Raw genomic sequence first — 26,180 nt, forward strand, 5'->3', positions numbered from 1 at the left:
GTTTTATCACTGCGAGTAGATATTACTACATAATATTCAAGCAACCACACTTTCCTGTTATTTAAACAAAAACAACACTTTCAACATAGACAGTGTTTTTACATCAATCGTGTTTGTTTATCACGTGCAAAGCCAGTCTTGTTTATTTTTCAAAGAACTGTACATACATTCCACACTGAACCTGAAAACTTCTCTCTGGGAAAAAATATGCAGAAAGAGGACTGTGTCTGCATATCCAAACACAGCAATGAAAAATGTTTTACTTAAGGGGCCTAGCACGTAGCATTTTTTCCTGGAATGATGGTTCTAATCCCAGCGCAATTCTTTCCAATTGAGCTTGCTTCTGACCACGTGTCTTCATTATCCATTTGAATTTGCGTTTCCAGCTTGGTAATTTTTTGTAGAATGGTTCACGTTTGGGCCTGTACAGTGGCACACGTCCATCAAAGTGCATGTAGTCAAAAATAAACCCTGGGTCATTAATGCCTTCCTCACGTGTTTTGCCTTCCTCTGGTGCAGCCAATAGTAAAGGTATATTATCCCTTTCCTTTCGAAACTCAACCACATTCAGTTTCATGCGATTGGCAAGATCTTGGTGAGTTTCCTAAAGTTAAAAAGATTTAAGAACATTTTTTTAAAATATTGATAGTAACAGATTAAAATTAATAAAACTTCAAGGGATCCAGAAGAAGGAACAGAGAGATTTAAAATGCAAAATCAGATGGTTGCGATGAAATTATTTGAAAAGTATACAGAAATTCTAGTTAAGATTATTTGCAATAACATAGCATACTGAAAAATTTGACAAATGAGATTCTCTGCAGTGTAAGTAGGAATCAAGTCAGAGTCCAGAGCTAAGAGATATAAGTACCTAATGAAAACACCTCAGATTTGTCAAAATTCACCTGTTTGAGAAGACCATTGAAGAAAGCTTTGGTTAGATTCTGAGTATTCTTAATGGATCCTTCCACTTTTACAGATATGTCCTTAATACCTATTATTTCACATATGGTTTTCACGACACGGTGACATCTTAAGCCATATCCTGCACAATGTGAACAGAGCATAACATAAAATAAAAGTTTATCTACTTTACAAATGAGTAAGAAACTCTGAACTGTAAAGAGTTAATAAAATATGAATAGCCTTTCTAAACATCAGATTCTGTGCACGTGGTGAAGAACAGTGTCACATTTTATTTACAACTTTCATTCTCTCTGAACAATGGAAATTATAATGTAAATTGGAATAAAATTCTTAATCTTGTAAAACTAAACTCTAAATTGGCAAATGTTACCAAGCTTAGTGCATGCCCACTCTGCACATATGTGAAAATCAAAACTGATTGAAACAGGCATTTGCAGTCTTTACCTTTTGCCACCTTAAAGGCATATACTGCTGTATGTTCTTCTTTTGAATAGAAGTTGTGAAAAACTGAAAAAAACCCAGCAAGAAGCATCTAATTTTTTGAAAAATAACAACCAACATAAAAATGAATGAAATGTCATCAAGAGGCTAATATTAGTTTTGTATTTTAGTTTTGTCTTTGAAGGAATGCAACAAGCACACACAAACACAAATGACCAAAAGTAAATGCAATTGTTTGTGCCACTTTTTTTACAGCTCTTTAAAAAGGGATACAAGTAATAGATTATTTAATGGTGTAACCTGAAATTAACTTAAGGAAAGAATATGGGTAGAATTTAAAGTTTAATATTTAGGAACAAAAACAACATCAAAACACAATGAAGGAAATACAATAAAATCTTACCATTCACCTCTATTGCACCACTAACCACTTCTCAAAGAAAGGCAATTTAAATGGGAAAAAATACCTGTATGGTCATTGTATCTCTCTATATACTGAAGTCTCTGAGCAGCCATGTTCTTTGCCTGAAACAACAAATATTTCAGAACTAATTGGTGTGGGAAAAGCCCTCTCCAGGAAAGTTACCCCCCAAAAAAATGTAATGATTAGGGTTAGAGACTGTTTTCAACCTTTAAAATAAAACACCTAACCCAAATCTCACTTTTATAAAAGAGCATGTGTCAGAATTATGAGACATCTGATATTCACAAACATCACAAAGAACTGTGGTTTTAAGGCACATACTTTGTGGGATAAATATTCTATGGTTTGTTTCTCTTTTTCTCTTACCTTTCTCAATGATGCTTTTGCATTTGGAGCTTTGGCCAATGCAAACCCTGCAAAAGTATTTTAAAATAACAGTAATCTGTTGACTACTATCCTCTTGAGGACGCTATTTCACCTTCAACAGGAACATACTTGATGATTTCAGCAACTGGTGCCTTCAGATTATGGGAAAAGTTACATGTTGGGGAATAAACCCTAAAATTTGTGAGAAATGACAAGTTGTACACAAGCACTTTTTAAATAAAGGTAATTATGTAATGTAATTTACCTGCAAGGCCATTTTTGTTTCCTGTTACCACAAATGAACTGAAACGTTGTTTTCGGCCTAGGTTTCCAGTCATGTTGGTCACAAGTTTAAACTGAAATAACATATAGCCATTCTTTCAAACGATATCTCTGCTGACAAACACAAGAAGATGTGAAGAAACAAGAGTTACCCATACAATCCATTCTGAACAGGTATTAATGTATTGGTCAAATATGATGATACGTAGAAAAATTATCTTTTTATTTTGCATGCAGTTCTCTCCCTCGACATATTTGTATCCTACACACACACATATTCATGCATCTATACTGTGACATACGAAGCCAAATCATCCAACCAAAAATGAGTTGGGGGGAGGGAATACAAACCTCTAGAACTCTCGTGTCAAATCCTTTAAAAACATCTAACAGAAAAAAAAAATCAAGGAAACATTAGTACAAATGTAGTAACAGAAAATTATGTATTTGCAAGAGAAGGCAAAGAAAACAAAAATCAGGTCTAAAGGCGAAACACCTATTTTATGAAAGTGTTCACACCTATTTTATGAAAGTGTTCATAAAGTATTTTAACAGTTAATATGCATATAACATTTGTAAAGAAACTTGTTTGGAAATAATCTGTACTCAGATTAACCCTGCCAGAAGTGATTTTTCAACCTTGTTCAAGATGGCAAAATAAAGTCTTGTCTTCCTCTAACAACAAAATAATTCTTATTTATGAAAACTCCTTACAATCTCCCACTGGGTCAGGAGGCCCAATGCTAGTGCCTCCTAGTTTACCACCAGTCCACCCTCGCTGTAGTGCTGGCACTTTAAATGTTCTGAATTGAGAAGTTCGATCTCGTGCTTCTTTAATCTTTGTCTCTTTCTCAGGATCTGGAGGCAGTGGCTTGATCGAAATAAGCTCTCGACCTTTGATCACAGGGGCATTCAACCCTGGCCACACCATGTTATCTTTACCTGGCATGCAAGAAATAAAGACAGCAATTTAAATACAATTTGCATGTATGGAAATACATTCTTGAAACCCTTTCTTAGGTAGTGGGCTGGGGGTTTGCTCGACTGATAAACTACAACATGAGTGTGTTGAAAGTGGCATGGTGTTAGCAGGTTAAAAGTGGTGTGAGTTGGAATTCTATAAGGAGTGGTGTGGGGCTTAAAGTGTTTTATAACTACATGTAAAAGACATGCATATATAAGATACTTACACAAGTAACTGGTTCTGTTTGTGTATGCACTTATATGCGAACATGCATTGTAAGATGCAGCATCACAAAATAAAAGGCTTTTGTAAACAATGTAGTTATGGAATAACAAAATTTGTTATGGAGATACTTACCAAGACCGATGACCTGCCCCTTGTTTAAGTCCACTTTTCTGCGACCATGTTTACCTCGACCACGTTTTCGTCCAGCATTACTGACTCCAAACACACCTCCCCACAAGTCTTCAGCCGTCACTAAAGTAGAAGTGATTAAAACTTTTAAGTGCCTAGTAAATCTGAACGTCTTCAAACTGCTCTCACTTTTGCCATCAGAAGAGTACATTTTAAAAGTTGTAAAATGCATGTAAATGGAACACATTTACAAAATGCTATAGCTGTACAAGCTAAAGTCTTAAAGCTGAACCCCTAAAACTCATTGTCCAGCACATCAATTGAGCCTTTTCTCTGCATGTTCATGTCTTTAAGTCCCATGGCCAACTACAGAAAAAAAACTTCACGCTTGCAAACACAAATATAATTTACTATTTAGAGAAGTAATGGAAAATACACGGCTAGCTAAAAATCTATTTACATATAAATTATAGTGAACAAATAAGGATATTTGAAAAAATCAGGGTGGGCGTTGGGAGGAAAAAGCATGCCAGTTACGGTAAAACATTTGCCTTGAATTAAATGAAACTTACCTTTCCCTACAAAACTAACACTTCTGACTTGCTTGAGATACACAGAACCTGTATATGCGGTCAGAATCGTGGTCTGCTTGCTAATCTGAACTGGAATGCTTGACCCATGTAGGGCCATTTGGCATCGCAGTGCACATGTTGTCACAGCTTAGAAAAAAAATTTAAAACAGTTTGAGTCTTTGGTCAATGCATATGAGGCCACGATTTCTTTATACAAAGGTAAACTTTCACTGCTTATTTATTGCAATATACTTTAATTACAATTCTCGACTACTGAATAAATTTAATAATCATGGATCGCTAAATAAAAGTCTTTAGAAAATGAGGACGGATTTATAGACGTTAACCCAATTTACTCGTAGGGAATATTTAACAAGCACTCACTTCGATGCATGGCAGAAAGTTTACAAACTCTAACACCTAGTCCTTGCACGACAGACGCCATGCTTGTTAAGGACATTGATTACCATTGAACAAAAGTGTCTTTTACATAATATAGGGAAACATTACGCGTAATATCATGTCTAATATCAATGAAATATATAGTTTGGTGATTGAAATGTAAAAATTTAAATAGGGTGAAATAAAGGTGGCAGAAAAAAATCTAATAATATAATTATATTTAAAATGAGATCCAAACAGCTGTCCTCGGTAGTATAGTGGTTAGTATCCCCGCCTGTCACGCGGGAGACCGGGGTTCAATTCCCCGCCGGGGAGGACTAATTTTGTTTTTCATTCTCGGATTGAGTTTTTTCGATTTCTTAATAACATAATAAGACAGATAACAATATTCTTCCTTATTTGAACAACGTACAAGCATAAATCATCCATATGAACAGTTCCCATCGATCTCTTCACCACCACCACGGCACCCACCCTTTAAATGCACATATTTTAGCGATCGAGTGTCAATTTAAGAAGTTGCACGATTCTACAAGACGACTATTCTGGCAGCACAAGTGTGAAATACGTTGATTGTAGATCCGTGGGTTACCCAAATGTACCAGGTGAAGATACATGTATATGCATGTATTTGGATTCTAGAATATTAGTCCACTGATGTTTGTTTACTGAGAAATTATTTTTAACATTTATTGTGCATTTTTATTAGTTAAATTAAGTTAATATCTAAATGTATACAGGCCTGCAAAAGAGGCAGAGTTGTTTTGTGAAGAAAAGAACGGCCATCTATACGTGTACGCGATCGAGTATACGTATAGGTGTCTGTACCATATATATTGTCTTGGGAGATATATATAGTAATTATTAATCGAAGTCCTGTAAGGACCACCCTAATGCAATTTTGCAATATGTTACTCTCAGCTCTTGTTCTTGTTATTTGGTTCCTCGTTATGTTTTCTGTATTTGATTTTAATATTCTTCATTTAGTACGGACGTTGCTTAATTATTCTTAATTTCATATGTGTGTTATTTGTTTGTTTTCCTGTCCCTCGTATATAGTATATATGCTGTCCATATGTTTCGTTCTTGCTGCATGCTCCTTCGGAGTGTGATCGGTATGCGCTTTACAAATTTAGCGTTGTTGTTGTTGTTGTTGTTGTTGTTGTGACCACTCTTTCACGTTCTTAAGCCAGTAATTCTTCCTCTGGCCACCGCGGTGTTGACCACCCTTCAAGGTACCAGAAAGGACAGTTTTGGACAAAGTGTCGTGTCCTATCATTTGGTCAGACTGGACCATTAACTTGATATTTGGTGCAGCGCGTGTTGCACGGGCCTTTTGTGTGCTGTATGTTCGAATGCAATGTTGAAGATCACAGCTTTTCGCTTTCCAGGGGAGCTCGTAGTTCCTCGGTAGTATAGTGGTTAGTATCCCCGCCTGTCACGCGGGAGACCGGGGTTCAATTCCCCGCCGGGAGGGACTTTTCTTTTCGATTCTCAGGAAAAAAAGCCATCTAAGTGACAATCTCACACGAAGCAATACACTCAAAATTGTAGTTTACAGGGATTTATATTTTGCATCAACAGATGTATCTGCAAAGAAAAATCAGCGATAAATCTCTGAATTGTTTACAAAAAAGGTATTAGCTTAAAGTGTTTCTTAATCGAGCCAGTGTCAAACGTTTGACAGTTTGGTGAAACTGCTAGTGAAGGTCACATGAAACTAAGGATTTGGGGATGAACGTTCGGGATATTGGAACTTTGGCCAACATGCTAACTCCAAACTTGTTTTCCAATAAATATGAGACACTTTTGAGGTTTGACTTCGACACTTTGCCCGATTAAGAACGGCCATCATGTAAGAATTCTTGAGCTAAAAAACGAACAATGGAAAAATACGGGAAACAAGAACAATCGCCAAAACATAAGATTCTACTAAACTTTCTCCTCTTAAAATATAATTTTCCAGCTTAGGTGGACAGACATAATTTGTAATCTTACCAACCCAATGTATCTACTAAAATCGTTTAAATTGAAATAGAACAGCCATCCTAAAGACATGCAAATACATGTTGATTTGTAACTGATGTAAACGTCAGATAGCTGACTGAGGTCAATCAAAGAAGCCTCCAATCCCAATGGAGATGCTGTCTCTCTCTGGTAGCGGCAGGTAGCTGGCTCTCCAAAGGGAATCCGTCAGGATTACTGAAAACATATCATAATGAAAATAAATGGTAGACGAAATAATAAATGTAATGAAATATAATCGAACATCTTAAAAATATGAAAGAAGAAAAAAATCTGCTAATTAAAATTTGAGATGGTAATACAAGCATATGGTAATGAGAGTCAGAAATAAGGGGAGGGAGGTGGCTTCTGGCACCACCACCGTATTTTTCTTTCCTAGTCCGATGTTACAACAACGGTCAGCGGCATCTCCCGCCTCTCCCTAGATACGCGCAAATGCATTGTGCGCTGAGAGTATGCCAGTATCATAGAGACATCGCCAGAACAATAATTATAGTCGTAAGAAGTTAGTTTAACAGCAAAAACAAAACCGAGAAAATAAAATCTTCAAAAAAGCATGAATGGGATCATAACATATTCCAGATTAGAAAAGGAGAGTTCTAAAGATAGGTCTGAAAATACTGACAAATTTCTCCTTCTTGCAGGACATCTTCGAGCGATGTGCACACAGTATCACATGGTTTCCAAGTGTCAACTTTTATCTCTATTTCCCCTTTGACTTGCATTAGTATCACAAGTGGGTGTCCTATGTCTACCTGTCAGAAGCATAGGGAAAAAAAAAGGTTCAGCAAAATGTGTTCACATACTTTTCTTTTCACGTTCAGTCAGCACATTCTGCCAGGTGAAAAATTTATACTGGAGAAGAATATAGGGAATTTTACAGCATGTTCCTTTTCTGAAATTCAAAGTTTTTAATAAAAAAAGAAGACAAATAGTAACACACAAGGTCAGTTTTATCTGTATATACAAAAAGTATACGCAATATATGGGTACATTAACGTATGTATAAAATGTCTAAGCAAAATTGTTTTAGCTTTTGAGATCTTATACGTTTATATTATAGCAAATGACAAACAGACTAGCAAAATATAAATAAATATGCTAGATCGATTAGATGTGATTAAAAATTGTACGTATTATTTCTATCCAAACCTCTTTGAATATTTTTGCTGTGTAGTTGGAAGAGATAAAAACCCAGTTGGTTGATGACATTTCCACAGCTGAAGGCAGGAAGTATGGTCGCTTGTACATCGCCCGAAAAGCTTTGGCGGCGGGTAGCTGACAGTTCTCCCTGTACCAAGAAATGTTAATGTTAGACAAAAGTAACATTTTCACCATCGCTATACCCCTCCACACACAGACACGTTCATCCAAATAATAATATTGGAAATTTATTTAGCGCATTTCCCTGCTTTACAAAAGTTTCAATACACCTTACAAAAGAAATGCAAAAACAAAAAAGAAAGACACAAATTCACACAACAGACTAAAATACGTCCGAAAACAATTGTACAGAGATATAACATCAGATATAATAAACAGAAGACAGAAACCCCAGTTTAAGGTCAGTTAAAAATGAAACACAGAATCACACATACACGGACGCACACAGCATAAATGTACTCTAATACCTACCAATGCGCATAAAAATTTGTTAGGTTTTCATTTGTTATTTTCCTCAGAAGATCTCTGTGTCCTCCATATTTAATGCGAATATTACTGGAAAATCCACAGCCCCAACTGGTCTTTAAAATGTTGCTGGTTCTATACATCTGAAGCAGAAATATTTTCAATTTTGAAATGCTGATTTAGGGATAAGTGACGATGATATCATAGAAATGTGTGCTTTTAAGTAGGCGTGTATTTGCATCAGTGTGCGTGCGTGAGAGAGTTAGAGAGAGAGAAGTATCGTTCGTTATGAGGGAAAGAGAGAGTGAGAGAGGAGTATCGTTCGTTATGAGGGAAAGAGAGAGTGAGAGAGAATTAAGTGTCATTCGTTATGAGGTAAAGCGAAATTCAAATCTGCCTAAATTCTAGAGTAAAAATGCCCTCAAAAAGCGATCAATTCAGAGAAAAGAAAATGTGTACATTATTGTGTATAATTCGATCGAAATTGGGAGATCAGTCACGACGCAATCGCAAATGAAACAATGGTGCTCTGTGTTCATTGTAATTCCTGTTGTTGACTGACGTGTCCAGACTCATTTATCCATTTATGTACGTATACATGGTGGGGAGGTGGGAAACCTTTGCCACACATACAGTACCTCAGCAATGTCTTGTACCGATTTGTCAGCAAGATGACCCCAGTCCCGCAGTCCGTCTTCAACGATGACCGGTATATCCCTCTTGAAATACTTGTCAATAATGTTTGCTGGATTAACATGGCTCATTCGCAGTATGTCCTGTATGCCTTCACATATCTGCAAACACGCAAACATTTTTTGTATTGTTTGTTGGTAAGATATGACGTCCGTATCGCGGAACCTGTGGGAAAAGAAAAAAGCTAATAAAAAGAACCTTTCCATCTATATGCCAATGCATGACAAAGTTGATTTTTAATAGTTATATTTATGGACTCCACCATGAAAAGCAATTATGGATAACGTTCCAATTTGATACAGTTATATATATCTATATATTATATGTACGTGGGTGTGTGAGAAAGAGATGGCGAGAGCGATCCGCGTGAAAACAAAATTTGCCTCCGATGTCCTCGTCTCCCGCTTCCTTGGATCTGCTCCGCGCAAATGCTATGTATATAACACGACAGGCACACTAACTAATATATGCATTTTTTTTAAATCATGAAAACCTGGCAGTCGTCCATGGTTAACTTGTCTGGTTTTCGGTACATTGGGTTTGCCACGAGACAGTTGCTATGGTAAAACCGAGTCCAGTCCCAGAATGGTTGTATCTGCAAGAAACGATCATAAATTGGCTTCAAAGATACCTGACTATCACATGCTACGCGTTATATGCTATTGTCTGTAAAGAATAATAAATAGAATAATAAAATGATAATCTCAAGGTATTTTAACAACAGAGCAGAACATTTATACATAATATATACAGTCAAACCACAAAAAAAACGGCTAGGGAAGAGAGCAAGAGCTGGTGCAAAACGGAGGAACGCACTATTAAAGTTGTTCACAAAGAGATGGAATGGAACTATACAGCTACATGTTTCCTTATATTTTGTCCAGTGCTTCGAACTGTGTCTGCCTCCTTCACTGTACAATATTTTTTTTTCGATGCTAACTCTAGAATAGAGGAAAGACGCCCTTTACACCTCAGTCCTGACTAATCTAGGATTTTCATCCCTTTTAAGTTTGCAATCTAGCTTGGGTGTAATTAACGGTTTTCCAGTAACCGATGCAATTTTGGAGCAAATTCAGTCATCCCTTTCGCACCGATCACTAAAGACAGGAAATCCAATAATTATGGAATGGACCGATCCCCTGTTCAGTGAAGCAACTGGGTTATCTCATTATCGTTTTAGTAGCATCTTAATCAAAATCATGCCCTTCTATTTTCGCAGGCACCAATGCAGAAAATTGAAGTCTTGAACTGTTTCAATGCGTTCGAAGAAGCTTGTAATATGAGTAAAGACGCGAACACATAAAGTGACTGAAAAGAACGGAGAGAAAATTAAACAAAGGATTGATACGCAAAAAAAAAATCTGCTACAAGCAATGACTGCTTATACCTTTTTCAGGTAGTATAAAGAATTTAAATAAGAATTAACAATAAGGTTGAATAAAATATGTACCAACTCATGAAAAATGTCCAAAGGAACATATCCCCAACACAGTTCTATACCTTAAAGCGCATGTGTGTGTGTATATATATAGAGCAATATCAATAGGAAGACAAGCCAACACATCAATTTCTCGTGTTAATAATGCAAAGTAAAGAGAAAAAGAATGTCAAGATCAAGAGTGCAGAAAAGAAGAAAAAAAAAATCGAAAACAGAGATTCTTACTTTGATCATCGCAGTTTTTGCAAGAGCACTGGCTATACGGCATGATGATTGCAGCTGGAAGCCAACAACAGCTACCACGATCATAAGCACGCCAATCAGTCCAATTTTCTTCCATTTTTTCCTTTTTACTGTTGTGGAAGTTTGAGTGAACGGCCGTGCAAATTTCACGATCTGCGCAACACTGTATCCTGATTTTAAGCAGAATTTATTTAATTTTCTGAGTTCTTTGTCGATAAAATCTATATTTTCTTCGCAAAACACCTTCGAGGTCGAAGACTCGTACTTTTTTCCGGCTTCTTGACGATTGTTTTCTGTTCTGTCGGACCTGCTAGCAGACACCTGCTTCCTCTGTGAAGCCATTGCCGTCGCCGTGTGCTGTCTTCAACACCAGCGTCCAACACAGCAAGGCTCACCTCCGACCTCCGAAAGCGCGCGAGAGACTATGCGGCGGAGAAACAGGATGTGAAGCTTCCGGATGCTCGCGCATGTGCACAACAAGAGACATGTGTTCGTTCAACTAGTAGGAATGGATAGAGATATTTTCAAGACACTGTGCGCAGGCGTAGTATTTACGAAAAAGAATTTCACGCCGGCCACAGGCTTCCTTCCTAAAGGTAAAAGTTATTATTTTCTACTGAAAATTTGCTATCCAGTACTTTGTCGCTAATGTAGCTGGTGCTATACGTCTAGCGGGCTTGCAACGTTCGCTACTAACGTGGATACTTATTCTTATTTACTTGCTGATGTTTGAATCCCATAGGGGATGTATCACAAATCTATCTGTTGTAACCACGTGCACAAACGAAAAGTGTGATTATCTTCAGTTTCTCCTTGTTACATCGTAATCGCAGTTTATGCCATGTTACACACGATGTACATATGTAATACTGCTAGTAATAGTATGAGAATTACTGTTAGTCCCAATCGTAGATTTATCACTATAATTATTTATGCTCATGGTTTATGTGTTGTATGAACATGCAATTTATCAAGTTCTACTAGAAGATTAAAAATAATGATTGGCTTGATAGTAAATACAAGTGGAGTCAACGAATGTACCATAAAAGTATATACTAGAAGTTTGATTTATATCATGTACTTTCTGCAAAATTTCGACTATTCTCGATTTCTCATTTATTTTAATTCGTTTGAAACAGAAGAAAACACAAAATCCCAACCATCAAAAGCAGATGGCTTAGATAAGCCTAAGCGTCACAAAAAGAAAAAGAAAAAGAACAAGAATGCTGAACAGAGAAAACAAGAGGTATAAAACTTCAACAGAGATATTTTATGAAAAGATTTTGTAATGGCTAGAGCACTGGCATGTTTTTTCTTTAAGTTTTAAGTTATTCTAACTAAAGATGGAAACATAATGTTTAAAAACCAAACAAATAAGCAATTTAAAAAAGTGAACCCCAAATCTGTTTGCATTGTTTTATGTTAGGGGGTGGGATTGAAACATTGCCTTTACTTTGTACCAGAAACCTCCTAAGTTTTACTTAATAGTTAAATGATTAAAAAAATGCCAGTGTTACCAGTTGTCCAGGTACTGAGTTACATAAGCAGTCCGTGATTAAAACATTGAATGTTTTGTTTATATCTCAAAGTTTGGAAATCTGGAGGATTTCGAACAGCTTTCTAGTTATGGTGTGCTACCAAGACTTATTGAAAACATCAAAAAAGCAGGTTTTGCTGAACCCACAGCAATACAGAAGGAAGCCATTCCAGTTATGATGGATGTAAGCTTTTATAAGTGTCATTAGATATACAGTGTATATTTGTATATTGTGTGATTTATGTGTGTATATATATAGTATTTTTGGACATTTGTGTAGTAGACTTATTTGATGGTGCTGTGGTAATATGTGTGAGTGTTTTTGTATGCACATGCATAAATATGTGGATGAGTGAAAGAGGAAAGAAAACAGTTGTTTCAGTAAAAAATAAAAATAAATTAGTTTCTGTCATGAATTTGTAGGCATGCTCTGTTCAATGACTGAAAAATCTCTCTGTCCATCTGACATTATTAAGTGCCTGATTAGTCTGTAAAGGGAAAACTAAATTAGTAAAAAGGTGGTGGAAAGAGAGCGATGCATCCTGCTTTTTATATGCTGAGATCCAAATATAGTAACCCACTTACAGTTTATTGCCTCTTTCACCAGTCAGCTGTGAGACCTTTAATTGTTGGCAAGCCCAACATACCTGCTTACTAACATAAACAAATCTTTAAATGCTAATCATGAAGAATTAAAATAAAATTATGTTGACAGCGGAGAGAGATAATGGCATGTGCTCCCACTGGTTCTGGAAAGACAGCAGCTTTTCTCATTCCTGTTTTGCATTACTTGAGAGAACCACGCAACAATGGATTCCGAGCACTTATTTTAGCTCCAACACGAGAATTGGCCAAACAGGTGTGTCGATTGCATGCATATGTACATTGTGTGTGTGAGAGAGAGAAAGTAGTGTGCTTTGATGACTCAGAATATCAGTTTCTTTAAAATGCCCTTCCTGCCCTCCTATGTAACATATTACTGATATTAATAATATTAGGACTGTGATCTTTTGTACCTTATGTTCCTCATGTAAGATTTTTGACATTGAGTTATTTGATTTATAGTTAATTGATTTTACATTTCTTGTAACTTGTAATTAATTCTGGTTGACCAGATATTAGATGTCTGCAAGCAGCTGTCAGTTGGAATTGGTTTCCGGTGTCACTACATTGAAAAGGCATCCACTGCTACAAGCAAGTTTGGACCAAAATCAAAGAAAAATTTTGGTGAGTATTTTCAGGTTAAAGACTAGATTATGTACTTTCATTTTGAACTAATATGTTTAAGAGATTTTATTCTAGATGCAGGGAATGTTATCAGCCCCTGAGTACTGCAAATTTCTATTTGGATAAATAGTTCAGGTTTCAATGCATAGGTAGGCTTTGTTAATTTCATCTTGCCCTGAATTTTGGAGCAGAAAGGTTGCAAATTGCTTACAACATGCTAATGTCTTTGCTATGTTCTGTTAAAAACTTCCATGTCAGTCTGCAGCTTTCACTTATGTTAGCCTTTAATATTTTCTACATTGTCTATATAAAATATTGATTTTTAGCTGAATTCTGCTTATTCACTTCCCTGAGGGTTTATTTATGTTGTGGATGTGGTATATTTTCAGATGTTCTTGTCAGCACACCCAATCGACTTGTGTTTATGCTAAATCAAGATCCACCATTAATTGACTTGTCAAAGTAAGAATTTCATTTGTGTAGTTTTGGGTTGGTATCATGTTTGTGATAGAGGCTGGTGTCTAAGCCAGCTGTGTCAGAACAAATCTGCATGAATGACATGTCTCATTGTCTGAACACATGTGAATGATTAAAAAAAAAAATTGTGACATAAAAGAAAAGGAAAGAGGTTCCTTTGAGAGAGAGAGAGACCTTAGATTGTTGAGAAGCGAGAAGAGCAAGTTGAACAATGCAGATAGCAACTATCACAGCCTCAACCAGCAGGGGGTAGAGGACTAGCTCAGATGTGAAAGGTTTGCATTGAGTTCACTTTCTTTGGTGTTGCTGAAGGCAGCTTGCTAGCAGTCGGCACTATAAAGACCTTGCATTAGTGTTATTTTTCACCAAATGTGTTCGAGCGTGTGGTAAGTGACCTGGGTACATATAATGATTCTTGAATAGTTTTGTAATTACACTGTCAATGTAGCAACACATTAAGCTTTTTTTTTCTTTTTAACTGCCATTACTATAGTATAAGACATGATGTAACAATTTTGTGTTTGTTTCTTACATATTGTTTATTGAGGGTGGGATAAGAGCAGTGTTTTATTTCAATTTCTTGTGGTCAATTATCATTAAGCAGTTGGTCATAGAGGAAAAAACTTAATTTTTTTCATGACAATTTTTTTTCTGTTGCAGTGTACAATGGCTTGTTATTGATGAGTCAGATAAGCTGTTTGAAGCAGAAGGAAGTCAAAATTTTCGTGATCAAGTAAGTACACATACCTACAAGATGCACATGTGTTTGCTTTATTCAGTAGGATTAAATTGTTTCTAAAACACTATTTCTCTTATTTTCAGCTGGCAACCATCTACAAAGCATGCTCGTCTGATAAAGTGAGACATGCACTTTTTTCGGCCACTTTTGCCTTTGATCTTCAGCAGTGGGCCAGGAAGACTTTTCATAATGTAGTTGAAGTCACAGTTGGGGCAAGGTATACATTTTCATAAATACCTGTGTATTTGGTCGGAGTGGTGTCCCTTTGCCTAAGATCCTTGAGGGGGTTATCTCTCTGCATTTTTGTTTTATTTTTGTATGTGCTGTGTTGTTGTATTGTAATCCAAAGAGAGCATGGCTTTGGCTGGGTTACTGCACTATAAATGCTTTCATCATTATATACAACAGAAAACCCTTGCTTCTCAGACATACTTTGTGTGTGGGTTTTTCTGTCTTGTTTATGTCTTTTTTTTGGGTGCCCCTCTCCCTTTGTTTTCTGATATGTATTGGACTGTGTCCATATGTGTTATATGCATGTTGTGTCTTGTCTTATTTGTGTATTAGCCTTTCTCTTGTAAAGCGCTTCGAGCCTTCTGCTAAGTAGGATAATGCAGTATATAAATTTACTTAATTATTGTAGATGAAATAAATATATGCATTGGTGAGGGATCTATGAATTTTGTACAAGTTTTGCATTTGTATTTATTTTCATTATGTTAGGAAAAGAGAAAATTAAAGTGACAAAATGTCTCATAATAATGCTGTTTATGTTTGCTGCTAGATTTTCTCTGTTGTGAGTCACTTCTTCAGGATCATCTTTAACTTTTAAGTTTGGTCATGTGTTTGGCATGTACTATATGTATATTTTTATGAAGGTATATATGTGTATACATATGCCTTTGTGTTTGTGCATTCATATGCAAATGGATTTTTTTTTTCATACCATCAGAAATTCAGCTGCACATCTGGTAAAGCAGGAACTCTTATTTACTGGCAGCGAGTCAGGCAAACGCCTAGCCATTCGGGATATCATCCGAAAGGTAAATTCTTTTTGGTTTGTTTGTAGAAGTCTGCACTGTTCGTGTAGATTGTCTGATTTTTCTTAATAAACTGCTGCTTGGGATGAGTCAAACAATTGCAATAAAAGGTAGTTGCATATGATTTGTGCTTAGGAAAATATTTTTGAGAATAATAATAATTTTCTTTGGCTAGAACTGTTGGAAAAGGTGCTAGTTTGAAGTTATGCATAAGAACTTACTTTGATGATAATTATGCTGGTGTACTGTAACAATAGTTTGCATTCTAAGGATTAAGCTTGCATAGAAGTTTCAGAGTGGCATTAGAAAGGTAGGGGAGAGTGATATAATCGTGTGATTAATCTTCATACTTCAGCGGTTATTAAAATAAAATGAGAAAAGGTGGTGCTATTGACTTAGTTGTCTCATATCAGCTTAGGCTAATTGTAGTCACTCCACATAGCTTGCCTTGCAGGCTGCATGCCGTTTGATCTGTAGCATCGTAGCGTGGAAAACCTTTCTGCACAATTCATTATTGGTGCTTACAAATAACAGAAAGAATAAGTACTGATATGAATGACCAATGCAAAATTGTGTCTTTGGTGATTAATAATGAGGTATTAATTAAAAAGGTTTGGGGTGCATGATTTCGATTCCTTTTAATGTCCGTTTAATTGCTTTTTTTTTTATTCCAGTAGTGCTGATATTGCTGTTATGAATTTTCTTGCATAGTCTGAGTAATCTATAATGTATTTTTTTTTCCAGGGTATTGAGCCACCTGTTTTAATTTTTGTCCAGTCAAAGGATCGAGCCAAAGAACTTTTCAGTGAGCTGATTTATGATGGAATTAATGTTGATGTCATTCATGCTGACAAAACACAACTCCAGGTAAATCTGCATGACAGTAGTAGTTAAGTCCTAATAGATTATTACAACTTTTTTGGTCTCGGGAGTGCTGCAGGTGGCACCTCAGCACTCCTGAGACAAAAAAAAACTTGCACCACTGGACTACCCTGTTCACCTAAGAAAGGGACATCAAGAGAGCAAGTGTTTAACTATTTCCGCTACACTGGTGCCACACCTAAGTTAACATGACTCAAAGAAAGCAATAGATCAAAACGATAACCCCCTATACCCCAAAAAGATCACAGCTAGATGAGTGGCAGAAATCAACCCCGATGAAGTTGTGTAGTTTGGCTAGTATACTCACAAATAGAGGAGGGAAAAATGTACAAATCTTTATTATCTTTATTGTTTTCTTCTTTCACAGCGTGACAACACTGTGGCAAGCTTCGAAGCGGGCCATATCTGGGTTCTTATCTGCACCGAGTTGATGGGTCGTGGTATTGATTTCAAAAATATCAACTTGGTCATAAATTATGACTTTCCAACAACAGCTGTGAGCTACATTCACAGAATAGGTCAATAAAAATTCTTTATGATAATAGATGTTAGTGGGTACAAATCCCGACTTGTTTTTGGCTTTTTCCTTATGTTTTATTTTTATTTTAAAAACTTTTGATATTAGCATGTTTACTCATGATAATTTAACTTCAGTAAGAATTCTTTTTGATGAAAAGTAGATATTGAAAATAATTCAAAACTTACTTAAAATTAATGATATAAACTAGCATATGATTGGCTTGTGAAAGACTTATGTTAAAGAACAATGTTTCCAAAAATGCCATTGTTACTGCAGGAAGAACCGGAAGGGCTGGTCGGCCAGGAAGAGCACTCACATTCTTCACTGAAGATGACCTTCCAAATCTTCGAAGGTTTGTACTTGGTCCATTGAGTTCTAAGATCTGTTCTAAGATTTTTCTTATATTGACTGTCACCATATTCCTTGCTTCCAAAGATTTTGTTTAGAAAGCATTCAAAATTCATTTAAATAATGACCTTCAGCTTTTGGTAGAATCTAAAATGGTGCTGTGGCAGGCTGGTCTTGCAACATTTCAGTAGAAAATATTCCATTGGTGAAACATGGGAGTTGTCTTGTGATCTAGATAAAATTTAACATGCTCCTTTGAGAATAGATACAAAAAGACAATGGCAAAGATTTCTTGCAGATATTTTTTCCATATAAAACAAGAATGTAGGATACGCAAACTTATCGACATGTTGGTGTTTCAGCATTGCTAATGTCATGAGAAGAGCAGGATGCCCTGTGCCTGCCTACATGCTGAAACTAGGCAGACCATCTAAGTAAGTGTCCATTTTTAAATAATAGTAGAACTGTCAGACACTGAACAGAAGACAGCAGAATCTATAGTTAACTCACTTGTCAGCATCGGATGGCATGCTACTCATGACAATTACAGGGTTCCCAGGTCCTTGCAAGGTCCTTTTAAGTCCTTTTATATTGAATTTTCGCCGAAAGGCCTTTTAAGTCCTTTTATTTGCCATGCGGTCCTTTCAAATTCTCACACAGGTCCTTACATTTTCTCTGTGACCCTTTTAAGTCCTTTTATCGATAAAATATTACCACAAATTTATTTCCGGAGTCGACTTTGGCACAAAATACCGACGATTTTTCGCCGCATGTTTGGTCTACACATCTGTACAACACTAGTTGCCCTTCCGTATTCGCAAAAAACACTCTTTTTTCAAAAGGTCTTTAGAAACTTACTCTTTCTTGAACTTTGATCTTCTAGTACTGGTGTGCATAGTTCTATTTCTCTCTCTCTCTTCCCGTTAGAGTGTGTGTGCGAGAGAGAGACATGAACTGACTTTTGTATTACACCAAAGAATGGCTTTCAGGTTTTGCAATTATTATTACTTAGATTTCTAGAAAACTTTGAACATTAACGGTGTACGTTATCAGCGCGCTAAGGACACTTTTAAAGTTATCTAATCTAAATATGGCAGACAGGCATCAAAATTAACTCTTTGATTTTTTATTACTAGAAATACATGTATTTGAGAACATAGAGAAGACCACAGATTCATAAATAATACATCTTTCCGACCATACAAGAGAAAAACTTAAGGATTGATGACTGTCACTTAGGTCCTTACGAATGCATGAAAGGTCCTTTTAAGGTCCTTTAAAGGTCCTTTTTTGGCACCATCCCTGATCCCTGGGAACCCTGCAATTACTTGTATTTAGCAACATATTACAAGTAATGCAAATAATTGAAATGTGTAGGAAATCAGGGTAGTATGGCTGTTAAAACCTTTTAAAAGTTCATCTGTTGATATTGATATTTTAGCCACTAATATAGAGGCCATTAGGAACATGCTTGCTAGTATATCAGATGGACAGCTGCCAGCTTGGTGCTGGACAGTAAACTGTGGCAAAATCGAATGGAATGGATCTCAACTTTCAGATTATTAATCTTGGTGGAGTTTTCAACCACAGTGAGAAAGACGCTGAAGAACAGCTTTCAGGAAATAAAAACATGAAATTGTTAGGATGGTGACATCAAGTATCTTCTGAAATAAGATTTCTGCATTTGCAGGAGAGAAAGAAAGAGAACAGTGCCAGTAAAAAGAAAACATATTTCTACAGTACGTCATGATGGAACACAAAAGAGCAAAAAAAGGTATGCTGAAGAGCCTGTACTGTGTGCATCACAACAAAAATAGATTGCACTCTTTGCTTTCACATGTGATCAGCATTTATGTTTAGATGTATAGCACAGCATGCACTTCCTGTACTTATCACTGTAGAGCTGATTAGAGTTAGAGTAAACAATATAAAACATTAAGATAATGTCGTAGAGTAAACTACAAAGTTACAAGAACTCTTCATTATTTATTCCTCAAATATTTTTTTAATTTAACTTGTATGTCTGCTGTCCTCAAAGGAATTTAAAAGCAATACTATTTTTCTTGTCATACTTTGTTGGAAAAGTGGATTGAAGGCAAACTGAATTTTGTGGGAGGAAATGCTTTTACACACACTCACTCTACAGAATAATTCTTAATAATAAATCTTAACAAACTGCAGTATTTTCTGTCATTTGAAGTATCAACTGTTTTGTCACAGAGCTATTATATTTCAATTTTAGGAAAGTGGATCAGCCTAACAACGTCAACACTGGAGAATCTTCTACATTGAATGATAAATCAAATGAAACTAACAGAAGAGGACATCAGAAGATGAAGCCAAAGAAAGGCAATAAAAATAAGAAAACAAAAATATCTAAAACCCCTGTTAATGAAAACATTGAAGCATGAGGTGATTGAGTTAGAGATGCCTGACTATCCTGTTTCTTCAGGTGGGGGGAGGGGCTTAATGCAGAATATAGTGTGAACATCGTGTTTGCATATGTATATGTGTGTGTGTGTCAGAGAGTGAGTGATAGTGATCTGTGTGTACATATATTTGTGAGTATATGCATATACAATTAGAAACAAATTCTTTTTATGTCTGGCTCGTGAGTGTTTGTTAAGTATATGAGCAGATTAGACATGCAGTGGTGCATATATGTAAAGAATAAAATGCTGTGTGCTGAGAAAGTATCTCATATTTCTTTCTTACATTTTGGTTTTATTCTTTTTTTCTGTTTGTCTAGGATGTGTGTACATTTGTTGCATTATAATTATAGCATTATTATGTAGTTAGACCGATTTTACATGGCTAAACATCATGGCAAGACCATGCAGCACCAAAGATTGTGTAACCAGTCGGCCGGTTTCTCCTTGATCCAGTGGAATGGATGAAAGTTCCCAAGGAGAATTTTCTCTAAAATTCTGGCTCTCACTCTTCAAGTCTGCTATTTAATTTGCATTTGTTTTTTCATCATCTACCACCTACCATGGAGTTCACACAAGACCCTGCTTTTATTCTAAAAGTGTGTTCTCTATAGTGCGTCATTCAGTTAATAATCGGAGAACTACACCCTTTACTCTGTGTTGTTTACAGCTGTCTTCTGGATGTTAATGCACACTAGATATCACAAAGTTCATTCACTCAAAATACAACGTGATTTATTCCTTTAGACAGCCAAATGTATGACATGCTTTCGTGTACACACAAAGAGATGTGTAAAGTTTACAGGATAAAAACCACTTACAAATCCTGATAGTATTAGAGCTAATCTAACCTTACGTAACATTAGTCTAAATTATACCTATATCAAGATAAAACTAAGAACAAACACCAGAAGCCTTTTCAGCAACTATACATCCGTGGTCCAACAACACATCGAACTTAATAGATCTTCTGCATAGTCTGAAAATATTTGCATATTATATTTCAACAAAACCTTTCATGTCATTTATTTTCTTTCCAAATAAATGCGTGAAAAAGAATACATCTCTCTTCAATTATTATTAGAGCTGAACTTTATGCTTGAATATATGTACCTAAGGTGACATGGAAACAGACATGTTGACTCCGTGGCGCAACGGTAGCGCGTCTGACTCCAGATCAGAAGGTTGCGTGTTCGAATCACGTCGGGGTCAAGTAAGTTTTTGTCCGCCTTTTCTCCATTTATAATAAAAGACAGATGAAAATCATTGTTTCGTTTTATTTCTCCTGGCGTTATATTGTGTAGATCTGTGAACTGATTAATTTTAGTGCTCATTGATCAAGAGTATTTGGAGTATATCGTTATCCTCGCACTTATCAAGTGCATAAGGAAGAATCACCAATTTTTTGTTTTATGTGAAAGACTATGGCATTAATAATGACCACATTGTCATAACAAACCATTCTTCCATCACACTGCGTTAATATTTGACGTTTAAATGTAGACTGTTAGCTTAAGTAAGTCACATTTCACATTCCTCAATTTAAGGTCGTCGATCATGGCGATGTCTTAGATTTTGAAATGATTTAGTAAAGAAACTACATTTGAGAATATGCGAGCTTCCAGCCTGTGGTCCACGCGTGTCAGGACCACAGAGAGCAGCGTCAGTCGTCGTGGTCGGTTGGTGGTCAGTCAGTGTTACGTGTGTAACGTCGTGGCTATTAAGTCAAGCATTGCCCCCAGCTCAGACTCCGTGGCGTAATGGTAGCGCGTCTGACTCCAGATCAGAATTGGTTGCGTGTTCGATTCACGTCGGGGTCAAGCGACTTTTTACCATTTTTCTGAATTCATATTTTTGTAGCCAGGACATATTTGTGCAAGAAGAAGAGGCAAAATATATAGCTTTTAAAAAGTGGGTGTTTAAATTCATTTCACAGTTTTTTTCTGTACACGTTTTCGGTCAACTTTAGAATGCATGGTTAGCTTTTCTCCCATTTTTTCTTCTTTAAAAACGAAAGATTTGACCAATGCTTCAGGAAACCCGTTAAATCTAAAGATTGCTTTAATGTTCTGTTTCTTTCATCACTCAAAGTACGTATCGTAGACTCCGTGGCGCAACGGTAGCGCGTCTGAATCCAGATCAGAAGGTTGCGTGTTCGAATCACGTCGGGGTCACATAGTTTTTTTGTTTGTTTATTTGTGGTTTTTTTTTTTTGTGTCAAAACCCACTTACCCTCTTTTACTTCGTTTTTAGGGATTGTAATTACTGAGTCTAAGATTAAGTAATTATTCTAATTGCCTGAAAATGAATTGAAAAGCGTACATATGTAAAACAGATTTTAAAGTGACGTTCTATTATAATATCTCAAGTGCAAGCTCGATCATTTTGAAGGATTGTTTGAGACAAGCAAATCCAACTTATCGAAGAATGGTTTATTTGAGATATATGCTGTTTGTACACGCCAATATCGTGCGCGCGCATGTATAAAAAAAGAAATCAGTTTCGAGAAATACGAAACGTGGCATTTAATATTGACCATTATTTTTAAATGATAATGGTGACGACGACAAAGATTTTGTTGATCCTGAGTAATAATCAATTTTACACAATTGAGCTTCCTTCGTCCGACTGCAGTCTGACTATATTCTTGGTACAAACATGTTAACACCCCACAGATGTATGCAAATAGCTGTACCTCCAGTATATTAGTGGAGGTAAGTAAATTTATACTCTCGCACTGGTACGTCACACGCATGCCTTCTGTCTGACCCAGAACACCTTTAATGCTATCTGAAAAACAGGTGAAGGGCGGACGGTGGGTCTGTCATCTTCCCGCCAGCCCACCTGGCGCATTTTTCGTCTTCATTTTGACTTTTCGTTGCCTCTGCCACCCAGAGATCTAGTCACCAAGTTAGGTGAGTGGTATTTTGACTAAAAATTTAGTTTTTTAAAATGAAAGCGAGTTACTTTTATAAATAACTTCTCAAACACGCTTGTCAAGGAATGCGAATTAACATAGCCGACCTTTCGAGGACAATGCCTGTTGTTTACGGTAGCAGGTTTGAATGTCGACTGAGCGTGTGTAATTCCGTGTTGATAACGGCCGCTTGCATGAGGTAGTCACATGAGTCTGGAAACATCGAGTCGCAGACGACCACTTGATTACAAACGACTAAAACTGCGCGGACTGACCGCAGGCTACATGCTTGTTACTTTACGCTTGATATCACCCGTGGAACGCTTCACAGGATTTCAGACGAGAGGCGACATACGTCATACGTGGCATTCCTCTCGTTGCTGGCGCGCAAAGGATTGTGTTACCTGCAACAGATTTCATTTCTTTCCTCTAAAGCACGTGCTTTCCTTAATTCATAGCTAATAGCTAACAGAAACATGCAGAACTAGTGTTTAAGAGGATTTACTGTTAAAAGATAATGTCATGCAGCCATGCGTAACTTTGAATCAGGATACATAAGGCGTTAGCGTGCGCTTGTGTGTGTGTGCGTGTGTGTGCATGCAAGCATGCGCTTTTAATATTCCAATCATTCTTCGAGATGCAGCGGAATATATATCCAAACATCTAAATGTAGTACACGAACTAAAAATTGATGGCGAAGAACAACTTGATCCACTGGCAAAATGTATCCTTCCATTTATCACCAAATTACATTCATTCAATATCTGTAGATCAAAAACCTTAATAACACTTCACCAGCTATTGAAAATACAATATAGTTTACTGCGCATTTTCAGCTGTCAGCTTTCGAATTTGCTGATAGACATTGTGATGTGATGCTCTTGCCGAGACTCCTGGGAGTGCTTTAAGCACGTGCTCTGGTAGTGCGTCCGCGAAGTGAAATTTGCATGTAATCATCAGACGACCTTGGCAAAGGCCAACTCTACGTGCTGACTTGAATGTTGCATGGCTTTGACAATGCCACAGTTCCAGTTTAAATGGAACAACAAGATACCAAAAATATGTTGTATCAGCAGGAGCGTATTCACAAAAAAAAAAAAGTTTCTGCTTCTCCTGAAGGGAGCACTATGAATTTTTCAAAGCTACTCTGAAACAAAAGCTCAAATTGTTATATTTAATTCAAAGTCAGTTGGCATGAATTGTGAATCACAAGAACTAAAATGAAAAGAGAAAAATTGATGTAATTGTACAGCACGAAAAAGAGACAAAAACCGAACATATATATATATGAGAGAGAGGGGGGGGGGGCTATCAAGGATAAGAAACACTGAATGATAAAGCAAACAGCGCAAGCACTGTAAGTCCAGGAAGAGTGCAACAGCACGTTACTACCGCAGAAACCAGCAGGTAAAGGAAGAACTTACTCCAAACGCTCACCCTCGGTTCAAAATATTGCGGCGCTAAATTTGAATCTGACCTTTTACCAAACGTAGCCAGGCTGCGCCGCAGTGCAGTGGAAGAATGTGTGTGAGGCAGTTACAGCACGTGGGTTACTGGTAGGCGTCGCCGTAACTGCACAGAATCTTCAAGGACTACGTCGTTTAACGGTGGGTTTTAGGCGAAAGAGTTTGAACAGGCCAACAACTTTGTTGACAGACTCACGAGGTAACGGTCCATAATGCATTTCGATATCTCGAACTCTTTTAACCATGAGCTATATATATAGTTTGCTGTTTGCCTAGCAGAGGTACATTATTCGTCTTTATTTGTTCTTCTATGATTAAACTTTATTGAATATGTGACAAACGTGTACAAGGCGGTCATCTAGCTTAGTGTTAACAAAAAGGTATAGTCACATGTTGAACATTATATGAGGCTATAATAGCATGAAAATATGAATGTTTTCACTAACAAAAGTATATACTGACTTCCGAGTAAACAAATAAGTATCTAGACTCTAGGAGGGAGTTTAGTTCTAATACTCCGACCATTTTAGCATGAGAACTGTTTGAAAAGTGTTTAGTCTCTACTTGCAGTGGTTGGGCGTGACCAACCGCCGCACATTATAGTGGTCACGTGATCGGCATGTGAATAGCGTTTGAAATGTAGCTCGTGCTTCACGTAACATTTTTTTTTTTTTTTAAACTTCATGAAACAAATCAATGTTTTGAACAGGTGGGGAAGGGGCCAGGAGGAACTTGGAGGAAAGGGGAAAAGCATGTTACTGTTACTGATTCTCGTGCCCACATATTTAAATTATCTAAGTTTCTGCCTTCTCTGAATTGCAGGTGACTATAACTCGACACTGATGGTCCTCTTGAATACTTTGTACCGTCAAGGGAACTAGCTATTCGAAAACATAAAATGGCACAGAGTTTTGCTTCAAGTAAAGCATCTTATTTTTCGTTGGAAGAAATCTGTTAGAAGCTCCGAAGCGATCACAATGTTAAGCCTTTCGAAGTCTTCGGAGAGCAAGGGAGAGAGTACCTTCAAGAGCAGTCAAAGGTTCTCTCCCTTTACACACGCGGGGTCGTCTGTGGCTCGAGGCAGACGACATCTCCGGACGAGGTCTGAGAACAGCGTGGTACGATATAATGGCACCCACTTCGATCTTTCAACTCAAGGACCTGTGATTAACCAGGACGGGACACAACAACGAATGTTGCACAGTCAATTTTGAATATGATCGAAACAGATGTAAGTACTCTTCATTGTTTTTGCTTATTTAGTTCGATTGGAGGTGCTCCATCTCAGTATTTTGAAGGTGCTATTCATAAATGGTGCAGGCGGCATGACAGGGAATTTATTATCAGTATAAATAACAATTTACCTCCAGAGCTAGAATCACACTTGAATCAGATAAAATGTCATAATGTGATTTTTAAAACATGGTCGCATGCACGCGGCACGCTTTTAATCTTACAAAAATCATTTATTCCAGTTTCAAAATAGACTTTTAGGGCGAATGTATCATCTTTCAATGGAGCTTTTAATTCATCAAAAAGGACAACAGAGAGAGGCCAATGAACTGGTGGGAAAAGGTAGCCGAATTCTACAGGTTTTAACCAAAGCGTAAGACTTTTCAAACAGCTAAAGATCGCGAAGGAAATTCTAACACGGTGACAGTTATGAGGTTGATCATGCATGTATTCTCAGCATAATTTTGTAAATTATCAAAGTAAAATAACATAAACCGTCAAATAAATAAAGCTTTCACTGTTAAAAGCTATTTGTGGATCTTGAAGAAGCTCTTTGGGAAACTAATCTTTTTCAAAACGTCCCTTTACATGAGGTGAGACTCAAAAGC

The 26,180-nt window shown here is 36.8% G+C and overlaps 4 protein-coding genes and 5 non-coding genes across 9 annotated transcripts in view; 7 read left to right on the plus strand and 2 right to left on the minus strand.

Annotated features, from left to right (window-relative positions):
- Window positions 1–92: 92 nt before the first annotated feature.
- Window positions 93–4,867, minus strand: LOC112569815 (28S ribosomal protein S5, mitochondrial-like). Its single transcript, XM_025247807.1, has 11 exons — window positions 4,715–4,867; window positions 4,331–4,477; window positions 3,762–3,881; window positions 3,155–3,382; window positions 2,792–2,826; window positions 2,424–2,514; window positions 2,159–2,205; window positions 1,836–1,893; window positions 1,372–1,434; window positions 906–1,045; window positions 93–604 (listed from the first exon to the last, which is right to left on the minus strand). Exons 1-11 carry the CDS (start codon window positions 4,788–4,790, stop codon window positions 260–262), a joined length of 1,350 nt encoding a protein of 449 aa, XP_025103592.1. The 5' UTR covers window positions 4,791–4,867; the 3' UTR covers window positions 93–259.
- A 108-nt stretch (window positions 4,868–4,975) lies between these two features.
- Trnad-guc lies at window positions 4,976–5,047 on the plus strand. Its single transcript has one exon. It is a non-coding gene; the product is annotated as a tRNA-Asp (tRNA).
- Window positions 5,048–6,136: 1,089 nt separating this feature from the next.
- On the plus strand, window positions 6,137–6,208 carry Trnad-guc. The gene has a single exon. It is a non-coding gene; the product is annotated as a tRNA-Asp (tRNA).
- A 341-nt stretch (window positions 6,209–6,549) lies between these two features.
- Window positions 6,550–11,144, minus strand: LOC112569816. The gene is made up of 7 exons (XM_025247808.1): window positions 10,743–11,144; window positions 9,573–9,674; window positions 9,025–9,180; window positions 8,393–8,529; window positions 7,910–8,048; window positions 7,383–7,512; window positions 6,550–6,934 (listed from the first exon to the last, which is right to left on the minus strand). The coding sequence occupies exons 1-7, from the start codon at window positions 11,100–11,102 to the stop codon at window positions 6,843–6,845; spliced, it is 1,116 nt and encodes a 371-aa protein (XP_025103593.1). The 5' UTR covers window positions 11,103–11,144; the 3' UTR covers window positions 6,550–6,842.
- Window positions 11,145–11,203: 59 nt separating this feature from the next.
- Window positions 11,204–20,220, plus strand: LOC112569813 (probable ATP-dependent RNA helicase DDX52). Its single transcript, XM_025247803.1, has 15 exons — window positions 11,204–11,356; window positions 11,900–12,006; window positions 12,350–12,481; window positions 13,013–13,156; window positions 13,413–13,524; window positions 13,914–13,986; window positions 14,662–14,734; window positions 14,824–14,957; window positions 15,690–15,780; window positions 16,522–16,644; window positions 17,027–17,177; window positions 17,456–17,531; window positions 17,890–17,961; window positions 19,218–19,301; window positions 19,770–20,220. The coding sequence occupies exons 1-15, from the start codon at window positions 11,218–11,220 to the stop codon at window positions 19,936–19,938; spliced, it is 1,680 nt and encodes a 559-aa protein (XP_025103588.1). The 5' UTR covers window positions 11,204–11,217; the 3' UTR covers window positions 19,939–20,220.
- Window positions 20,221–21,096: 876 nt separating this feature from the next.
- On the plus strand, window positions 21,097–21,168 carry Trnaw-cca. The gene has a single exon. It is a non-coding gene; the product is annotated as a tRNA-Trp (tRNA).
- Window positions 21,169–21,702: 534 nt separating this feature from the next.
- On the plus strand, window positions 21,703–21,776 carry Trnaw-cca. Its single transcript has one exon. It is a non-coding gene; the product is annotated as a tRNA-Trp (tRNA).
- Window positions 21,777–22,058: 282 nt separating this feature from the next.
- Window positions 22,059–22,130, plus strand: Trnaw-cca. The gene has a single exon. It is a non-coding gene; the product is annotated as a tRNA-Trp (tRNA).
- A 587-nt stretch (window positions 22,131–22,717) lies between these two features.
- LOC112570056 (nesprin-1-like) overlaps window positions 22,718–26,180 on the plus strand; it is a 48,704-nt gene continuing 45,241 nt past the window's right edge. The window contains exons 1-2 of the mRNA XM_025248258.1: window positions 22,718–22,871; window positions 25,162–25,570. The gene's annotated coding sequence lies outside the window, so the exon portion shown is untranslated. The remainder of the gene's footprint in view (window positions 22,872–25,161; window positions 25,571–26,180) is intronic.

The sequence above is a fragment of the Pomacea canaliculata genome, linkage group LG8 (assembly GCF_003073045.1).
Source record: "Pomacea canaliculata isolate SZHN2017 linkage group LG8, ASM307304v1, whole genome shotgun sequence".
Lineage (NCBI taxonomy): Eukaryota > Metazoa > Mollusca > Gastropoda > Architaenioglossa > Ampullariidae > Pomacea > Pomacea canaliculata.